Here is a 10,365-nt window from a genome sequence, read left to right as displayed (position 1 = left end):
GTTTATAATAGCCAGGACGTGGAAGCAACCTAGATGTCCATCAGCAGATGAATGGATAAGAAAGCTGTGGTACATATAGACAATGGAGTATTACTCAGCCATTAAAAAGAATACATTTGAATTAGTTCTAATGAGGTGGATGAAACTGGAGCCTATTATACAGAGTGAAGTAAGCCAGAAAGAAAAACACCAATAGAGTATAGTAACGCATATATATGGAATTTAGAAAGATGGTAACAATAACCCTGTATACAAGACAGCAAAAGAGACACTGATGTATAGAACAGTCTTTTGGACTCTGTGGGAGAGGGAGAGGGTGGGATGATTTGGGAGAATGGCATTGAAATATGTATAATATCATATATGAAACGAGTCTCCAGTCCAGGTTCAATGCACGATACTGGATGCTTGGGGCTGGTGCACTGGGACGACCCAGAGGGACGGTATGGGGAGGGAGGAGGGAGGAGGGTTCAGGATGGGGAACACATGTATACCCGTGGCAGATTCATTTTGATATATGGCAAAACCAATACAATATTGTAAAGTTAAATAAAATAAAATTTAAAATAAATAAATAAAGTAATACCAATGCCCAAGTTTTGATTTTTTGTTTTTAAAAGCTTCCAGATAGTTCTAATATACATTCAGGGTTTAGAATCACTGATTGAGGTTATGTGAATGAATGTTTGGCAGTTAGTATTGGATTGAAAAAAGGATAATATAAGTAATTTATTCTGTGTACTAAAGTACTCAAAACTTTAAGATGGTGTTAGTGTTTTTAGTAGTAGTCATACTTAAAGTAGTAATAGTAGTAGTAATAAAACTATTATGATCAAATCCATTAAAAGAATGCCCTCAGATGGAGCTGGAGGCAACCATGCCATACTGAGAGAATAAAAGTCTCTGTCTTATGATTTTATAGGATAGGGAATTTAGGAACCAAGCGGAATGCATGAAGAAAAGGATTACTTGGGACTTGGAAAGTCGCTGCTACCTTGATCCTCCTGCAGTGGTCAGGTAGGAAGAGGGAGGGAGTATGTCTAACCAATAGGGACTGTGGGAAGAAATGTTTTATTATACTTTTGTTTATTTACAATTGAGTTAAGGTGATCTGAGAGTCTCTTCTACCACACGTATTAATAGCAGGCTTCTAGTGATGGTGGTTTAACCATGTGGATTCTTCTCTTTCATATAAAAGAAGGTCAGACCTAGTATGTGTGGTGGCTCTAGGTACTATTAGGTATGCAGCCTCTTTCTCTTTGCTCTGCCTTCTTTGATGTGTGCATTCCATACACAAGGTTATCTCATGGGTCAAGATGGCTCATTGGCTCTCTAGCCTGCATGGTCACATTCCTGGCAGAAAGTTGGAAGAGGCAACTGCTCATGGATTAAAAAAGGAAACATGAGGGCTGTATTAGCCCTTTTTGTAGAACCTTCCTTCATCTCATTGCCCATCTCTCGAAGAAAAAGAGACTTAGGAAAGAGTGGTTTTGTTGGACACATTGTCATCCATACCAGATCAGGATTTATTTACTAAAGCAGAACATGACACAGTTTTGTGTGGTTACCTGTCAATCTCTGGTTGACCTAGTGATTAGGGAGAAGTGAGAAATAAAGGATTATCAATGTATGTATTATCTGAATGAAAATATATATCTTTTTTAATTAATAGGCTATTTTTAGAACAGTTTTAGAATTTTGGAAAAATTGATTACATATTTCAGAGTTCTATATACCCAACTTGATTGTAGTGTATAATATAAATGTACATTGTTTGATTTGCTGATACTTCATTAAGGATATATTTTTTGCTATTATTACTTTGAACAGTTATCTATTTGACTAATTAAAAGTAAGAAAAAAATTTAAATTTATTTTACCTAAATCTTTTTCATTCTGATTCTCTTCCTGCCTTTATATGGATCCATATTTTCTGACCCACCTCATATCTTTTTCTGTGAAGACTTTTAGCATTTCTTGCATGACAGGTTTACTGGCCACAACTTGTTTCCATTTTTGTTTGACTAAAAGTCTTATCTTTCCTTCATCTTTGAAGGATAATTCCAGTAGATACAGAATTCTAAGTTGGTAGTTTGTTTCTTTCAGAATTGTAAGTATTACACATCATTCTCTTCTTGCTTGCATGATTTCTGAAAGAAAATCCAAGATAATTCTTATCCTTGTTCCTCTATAGGTAAGTTTTTTTTTTCTCTGACTTCAAGATTTTCTTTCTCTTTGGCTTTCTACAATTTGAATATGATATACCTAGGTGTAGATTTTGTATATATATATATTGTGCTTGGTGCTCTCAGCTTTCTCGATCTGTGGTATCTGTCATTAATTTGGTAAAATTTGCAGCCATTGTGACTCAAATATTTCTTCTGCTTCTTTCTCACTTTTTTCCCCTTCTGGTATTCCTATATACCTTTTGTAATTGTCCCACATTTCTTAGATATTCTTTTGTGATTTAAAAACTTTTTTCTCCTTTCTGTTTCAGTTTAGAAAATTTTTATTGGCTCAGTAGCTTCAAGATCACAGATTTTTTTCCTCAGTTTATGTCCAGTCTGTTGATAAGCCCATCAAATTAATTTTTCTTTTTTGTTAGTGTTTTTGGTTTCCAACGTTTCCTTTTGATTCTTTCTTAGAATTTCCATCTCTCTATTTATATTACCCATCTGTTCTTACATGTTTTCTACTTATTCCATTAGAGCTCTTATCATATTAATCAATTATTTTAAATTATCTACCTGATAATTTGAAAATCTGTGTCATATCTGAGTCTAGTTCACACGATAGCTTTGCCTCTTCAGATGGTATTTTTCTTGCCTTTTAGCATTTCTTGTAGTTTTTTTCTTTTGAAGGCTGGACATTATGTTTTGGGCAATAAGAAATGTGGTGATTGGGTTTTCCGGGTGAGGTTTTATGTTAACCCGATTGGGAGGTAGGCTGTATTTAATTCTTTCAATAGCTGTGAGCGCTAGAGGCTTCAGCGTCCTTTTACTCCTTCCCTATTGTCTCTGGGTATGCTCAGAGCTTTTTCCCAAATAGGGTTTGTGTTTGAAGATTCTCACTTATAATTCACTGTTATTATACTGGATCCTGTTGAATGGTGGTAAAGTGTTGGGGAAAGGAAGTTTTCTATAATCCTGTGATTAAATCTCAGTATTTTAATGAGTTTGAGTCCCGAGGTTGTGACTTCATAAGTGTATCTTTTTTTCTTCCTCTTCTCATGTGAGAGAGGAAGGCTAAATAGGGCTACTACTACTACTACTAAGTCGCTTCAGTTGTGTCCGACTCTGTGCGACCCCATAGACGGCAGCCCACCAGGCTCCGCCGTCCCTGGGATTCTCCAGGCAAGAACACTGGAGTGGGTTGCCATTTCCTTCTCCAGTGCCTGAAAGTGAAAAGTGAAAGTGAAGTCGCCCAGTCGTGTCCGACTCTAGCAACCCCATGGACTGCAGCCTTCCAGGCTCCTCCATCCATGGGATTTTCCAGGCAAGAGTACTGGAGTGGGGTGCCACAAATAGGGCTAGAGTTGTCTAATTGCCCTTTCCCTGGGTCAAATAAAACTCTGATGTAGTTTCCCTTATAGAGCAGGCCTTTATTACAGAGACCACTCTGGACATATTGTAATACAGTTACTTTTCCCTTCTTTCTCCCTAAGATAATTTTTCTTCTGTTTTCACCATAAGAATCTGATGGAACTCCTTGATTTAAATCCCAAGAAAGTATAGAGACTCCCTAAGAGTGGGCATCCAGTTTTTAACTCTCTGGTTAGTTCATTCTCAGTCTCCAGCAGTTTTTCACAATTATCTTTAAAGTGTTTCTACCAGTTCAACTGGCTCTAGTGGCTTCTGACGCCTGTAAGCTAATCTTAGCTATGCTTCTTTGTACTTGCTTGTTTCTCTATATTTCAAGGTGGTGGTTTGCCGTATGAACTTAATTCTTAGGTGGATCTAAGAAAAGTCATTGGTTTTTTATTTGAACAGCTTTTTTCTTGTTGTGAAGACAAGAATGACAGCTTTCAAGCTCTTTATGTGTCCAGGGTGACACTGGAAGTCCTACTGGGATTACTTTCACAGTAGAAATAAATGTATTTTGTACTTTGTGCGTACTTGTTTGATTATTTCTTTAGAATTAATCGCTAGAAGTAGAATTTCTGGGTCAAGGACTATGAACATTTTAAAGACTTTTGATTCGTATTGTCAAACTGCTCTCAAAAACTATAATTTGCTTCTCCTAGCAATATAGGATAATTATTTTTGGAATTTTATAACTATGAGAAGGTTTTAAAAGTTCACATACCGAATAAGAATTTTTGCATATAAGTATTCAGTTACTTTTAAAGGGAGGAATACTTCATTTTTTTTTTTTCTTCTTCTTTTTTTTTTTTACGACCCCATGGACTGTAGCCTACCAGGCTCCTCTGTCCATGGGATTTACCAGGCAAGAATACTGGAGTGGGTTGCCATTTCCTTCTCCAGGAATACTTCATTTTAACCTTAATTATACTAACCTCATTTTTGCATATAATGCTAATGGGCTGATTCTTGATTTGCAGCTTTCAGAAACGAATTGCTGATTGCCGATTTTGGCCTGTAGAGATCACAAGGGTTCCTCTGGTTGCTGTGCCCAAAGGGAAATCTGCTAAATTCGAAAAGGTAAATTTGTTCACTTAAAAATAATTGTAGAAGAAATGCTATGTCAGACCCAGCCTGTTACTCTGCTTCTAATTCTGATACCAAAGGAAAATGTGAACCGTGTGGCTGTTCCCTAGGGTAGCCAGCTCATCCTAATTTGCTTAATATTAATAATTTCCCAGTTTTAGTGCTGCAAGTCTCATGTGTCAGGAGACTCCCTTGTTCCTAGCAAATCAGAATGACTGGTAGCCCTAGTTCCCTGTTGTCCACTAAAAGTTATTTAGGCTTTATTCTCAGATATCCTATTTCCCTTTAGCCCTCTGTTATAGTTTTACCACAAGTAAAACTATGAAATAGCCTTTGAATACATCAAAAGTAGCTAAATATTGGCTGTATGGTTCAACCTAATACATCTTTCCAAATTTATTTTAGACTGACCTACTTAAAATGTTTTAGCCTGCTAATTTTCATAGGTGTGCTACTACTCTGAAAAGATATAGCTTTGATGAGCCTGGAACAAGTTCTCTACTGTTTTTTGTTTGTTTATGATAAAAATAAATGCATGTGTCCGAATGACTCTATTTCCAATTCATTCCACTGACTATGCCAACAGTTGCTTCCTATCCTGCTGAAGAAGAAAACCACAGGAATAAGGTCAATAAATGTCTACTGCAAAAGACCTGTCTTTAAAAAAATTGAAATATAGTTGTTGCACAATATCGTTAGTTTTTCAGGTGTACTATATAATGATTTGACACTTACATACATTATGAAGTGTTCACCATGGTGAGTCTAGTAGCCATCTGTCCCCATGTAAAGTTATTACAGTAATATTGACCACATTCCTTATGTTGTGTATTATTACAGTATATCTCTGTGACGTATATTACATAACTGGTTGTGTGGACCTCTTAATCTCCTTCACTTGTTTTCTCTCACCCACTCAATCACCGCTCCCTTCGGGCAACTACCCATTTTTCTCTGTTTTTGTTTTGTTTTATTCTTTCTTTTTGATTCCACATATAAGTGAGATGATGTGGTATTTGTCTTTCTGTGTCTGGCTTATTTCACTTAGCGTAATACTTTCTAGATCCATCCATGTTGTCACAAATGGCAAGATTTCTTTTTTATGGCTGAGTAATATTCAAAAGCAGAGACATTACTTTGCCAATAAAGGTCTGTCTAGTCAAGGCTATGGTTTTTCCTGTGGTCATGTATGGATGTGAGAGTTGGACTGTGAAGAAGGCTGAGCACCGAAGAATTGATGCTTTTGAACTGTGGTGTTGGAGAAGACTCTTGAGAGTCCCTTGGACTGCAAGGAGATCCAACCAGTCCATTCTGAAGGAGATCAGCCCTGGGATTTTCTTTGGAAGGAATGATGCTAAAGTGGAAACTCCAGTACTTTGGCCACCTCATGTGAAGAGTTGACTCATTGGAAAAGACTCTGATGCTGGGAGAGATTGAGGGCAAGAGGAGAAGGGGACAACAGATGGTGAGATGGCTGGATGGCATCACTGACTCGATGGACGTGAGTCTGAGTGAACTCCGGGAGTTGGTGATGGACAGGGAGGCCTGGCGTGCTGCGATTCATGGGGTCACAAATAGTCGGACACGAGTGAGCAACTGAACTGAACTGAATATTCCATTGTATGTGTGTGTGTATATATACACACACATACACACACACATATACATATGCCACATCTTCTTTGTCTTTTTATCTTTTTAAATAAAGGTATATATTTATTTTTGGCTTTGCTGGGTCTTCGTTGCTACATGGGCTTTTCTCTAGCTGCGCTGTGTGGATACTAGGCTCCAGTTGAAGCGCATAAGCTTCTCATTGCACTGCTTGTTGCAGAGCGTGAGCTCTAGAGCGTGTGGGCTTCAGCAGCTGTGGCACGCGGGCACAGTAGTTGTGGCTCCCGGGCTCTGGAGCACAGGCCCAGTAGTTTTGGCACTTGGGCTTAGTTGCCCCGTGGCATGTGGAATCTTCTGTACCAGGGATGGAACCCATGTCTCCTGCTTTGTCAGATGGATTCTTTACTACTGAGCCACCAGGGAAGCCCTTTCTTTATCTATTGATAGACACTTAGGTCACTTCCATATCTATTTTACATAATCCTGTGATGAATATTGAAGTGCATATTTCTTTTCCAGTTAGTGATATTGTTTTCTTCAGGTAAATATGCCAAAGTGAAAATGCCAGATCAGATGGCAGGTATATTTTTAATTTTCTGTGGAACCTCCCTAGCGTTTTCCATAATGGCTCACCAATTTATAATCCCATCAACAGTACATTGTTGTACTGTTGTACTGAGAAGAGACTTCCCTTTTCTCCACATCCTTGCCAGTGCTTATCATCTTTTGATGGCAGCCATTCTGACAGGGGGCTTCCCACATGGCTCACTGGTAAAGAATCTGCCTGCCAAGACAGAAGACACAGGTTCAATCCGTGGGTTGGGAAGATCCTCTGGAGGAGGAAATGGCAACCCACTCTAGCTTCTTTGCCTGGACAGTCCCGTGGATAGAGGACCCTGGTGAGCTACACTCCATGGGGTCACAAAATGCTGGACACGGCTGAGCACACGTGCATGCTTTCTTACAGGTGTGAGATGATGTTTCGTTGTGGTTTTGATTTGCATTCCCCTGATGGTGCTTGATATTGAACATCTTTTCACATACCTGTTGGTCATCTGTATGCCTTCTCTGGAAAAATGCCTATGAACAACTTCTGCCCAGTTTTAAATCCAGGTGTTTGGGGTTTTTTTTTAGGTTGTGTTGTATGAGTTCTTTGTACTTGTTGGATATTAACCCCATTTTGAATATATAGTTTGCAAATATTTTCTCCCATTTAGTAAGTGGCCTTTTCGTTTTGCTCATAGTTTCTTTTCCTGTGTAAAAACGTTTTAGATTGATATAGTCCAGTTTATTTTTACTTTTGTTTCCCTTGCCTGAGGAGTCACATCCAATAAATACTGCTGCCAAAGAGTGTATTGCCTCTGTTTCTCTCTAGAAGTTTTATGGTTTCAGGTGTTACATTTAAGTCTTTTATCCATTTTGAGTTTAGTCTTGTGTACATTTTGAGAAAGTAGGCCAGCTGATTCTTTTGCTTGTCCAGTTTTCCCATCACCATTTATTGAGGAGGCTGTATTTTTCATTGTGTATTCTTCTTTCCTATGTTATAAATTAATTGACCATATGAGTGTTATTTCTTTACTCTCTATCCTGTTCCATTGATCTATGTGTGTTTTTGTGCCAGTACCGTACTGTCTTTATTACCCTAGCTTTGTGCTGCTGCTGCTGCTGCTAAGTCGCTTCAGTCGGGTCCGACTCTGTGCAACCCCATAGATGGCAGCCACCAGGGTCCCCCGTCCTTGGGATTCTCCAGGCAAGAACAGTGGAGTGGGTTGCCATTTCCTTCTCCAATGCATGAAAGTGAAAAGTGAAAGTGAAGTCGCTCAGTCGTGTCCGACCCTCAGCAACCTCATGGACTGCGGCCTACCAGGCTCCTCCGTCCATGGGATTTTCCGGGCAAGAGTACTGGAGTGGGGTGCCATTGCCTTCTCCGACTCTAGCTTTGTAGTATAGTTGAAATCAGGGAGCATGATATCTTCAGCTTTGTTCTTCTTTGTTGAGATTGTTTTGGTTATTCAGAGTCTTTTGTGGCTCCTTTTAGAGCCTTTAGAGCCTCCTTTTTGGCAAATTTTAGAATTATTTGTTTTAGTTCTGTGAAAAATGCCCTTGATATTTTGATAGGCATTGCATTGAATCTTTAGTGCCTGGAGAGTAGTATTTTAACAATATTAATTCTTTTAATCCATAAGCATGGTATATTTTTACATTTGTTTGTGTCATCTTCAGTTTCTTTCCTTAGTATCTTGTACTTTTCAGAGTACGAGTCTTTTGCTACCTTACTTATATTTATTTCTAGATATTTTATTCTTTTTGATGCATTTTTAAATGGGAGTGTTTTCTTAATTCTTCTTTCTGATAATTCATTGTTAGTATGTAGAAATACAGTGGATTTCTGATAATTGATTTTATATCCTGAAAATTTATTGAATTCATTTATTAGTTCTAGTAGTTTTGGGAGGCATCTTTAGGATTTTCTATATACAATACCATGTCTGCAAACAGTGGCAGCTTTATTACTTCTTCCTTTCCAATTTGGATTCCTTTTTTTTTTCTTTTTGTTTTCTAAGTGCTGTGCCTAAGACTTCTAATACTATGCTGAATAAAAGTGGTAAGAGTGAGCATCCTTGTCTTGTTCTTGATCTCAGAGGAAATACTTTCAGCTTCTTACCTTTGAGGATGATGTTGGCTTTGGATTTGTCATATATGGCCTATATGATGTTGAGATGCATTTCCTCTATACCCACTTTCTTGAGGGTTTTTAATCATAAATGGATGTTGAATTTTATCAAATGCTTTTTCTGCATCTAGTTTGCAAATATGATTTTTATTCTTCAGTTTGTTAATATAGTATATTGCATTGATTGATTTGTGAATATAAAGCTCCAGGAGTTAGTGATAGAGAGGGAAGTCTGGCTTGCTGCAGTCCATGGGCTCACAAAGAGTTGGACACGACTGAGCAACTGAACTGAACTGAACCCATTCATATATCCCTGTATTAAATCCCAGTTGGTCATAGTGTACAATTCTTTTAATGTATTGTTGAATTTAGTTTCCTGATATTTTGTTGAGGATTTTGAAATTTATATTCATCAGGGATATGATTTCTAAAACAACGTAATGCTATCATATGAAGACAGGACTTTAAGTCTAATTTCCGATTATTGTTTTTGTCTTGTTTTCTTTTTTTTTTTGGTTATGCTGCATATTCATTGCTGAGCAAGGGCTTTCTCTAGTTGTGGTGAGTGGGGACGACTCTGTAGTTGTGGGCTTCTCATTGCAAAGTACAGGCTGTAGGTGTACGGGGTTCAGTAGCTGCAGTACACGGGCTCGATAGTTGTGGCTCATGGGCTTAATTGCTCCATGGCATGTGGGATCTTCCTGGACCAGGGATCAAATCCATGTCCCCTGCGTTGGCAGGTGAGTTTTTATCCATTGTACCACCAGGGAAGTCCTTTGATATTGTTATAATCAGCAAAATCAAAGAGATTACTTTTAACCTTGTAGAAATTAAATGTGTTTTCCTTCATTTAATTGATTTTTTCCTTGTAAATGTTTTCTATGGCAAACCATACAACCATTAAAAATTGTGTTAACATATATTTACTGACATGTTCTTCATCTTTGTAATGAGAATGTAGATGAGGTTAGGGTTGACAAATACATGATGACAGACTGTCATTCATCCACCTTCATCCATGGCAGATATTACTGATCAATCAAAATATTCTTTCCTTTTGAATCCAGATAAGGACGTCGAATCTTTGTCAACCCAGTATTCTAAAACACCTCCAATGATATCAGAATTTAAGCACAAGTTAAATCCTGTTTGTCATCACTGGTCCAGATGATTTGTAAGGCTCTTTTCATTTACATGAACCTGTGAACTAAAGCTAAGGCCACAGTCTGATTTCTGTTAAGCTTTTGTTATTGTTGTTTTTTTGCAAAATTTCATTTTTTTTATTTTCTTTTTTTTTTAATATTTTATTTTGTTTTTTAGCTTTACAATATTGTATTGGTTCTGCCATATATCAAAATGAATCCACCACAGGTATACATGTGTTCCCCATCCTGAACCCTCCTCCCTCCTCCC

The 10,365-nt window shown here is 37.8% G+C and overlaps 1 protein-coding gene across 2 annotated transcripts in view; it reads left to right on the top strand.

The window, feature by feature from the left end:
• CFAP70 (cilia and flagella associated protein 70) overlaps positions 1 to 10,365 on the top strand; it is an 84,181-nt gene that overhangs the window by 19,066 nt on the left and 54,750 nt on the right. For both annotated transcript variants that reach the window (XM_010852279.1, XM_010852280.1), the window contains 2 exons: positions 923 to 1,017; positions 4,562 to 4,661. In XM_010852279.1, coding sequence (XP_010850581.1) covers positions 923 to 1,017; positions 4,562 to 4,661 — 195 coding nt within the window. The remainder of the gene's footprint in view (positions 1 to 922; positions 1,018 to 4,561; positions 4,662 to 10,365) is intronic.

This window comes from Bison bison, unplaced genomic scaffold, assembly GCF_000754665.1.
Source record: "Bison bison bison isolate TAMUID 2011002044 unplaced genomic scaffold, Bison_UMD1.0 scf7180017864309, whole genome shotgun sequence".
NCBI lineage: Eukaryota > Metazoa > Chordata > Mammalia > Artiodactyla > Bovidae > Bison > Bison bison.
Note: the sequence above shows the minus strand (reverse complement) of the source record. Positions and strands in the feature narration are given on the sequence as shown.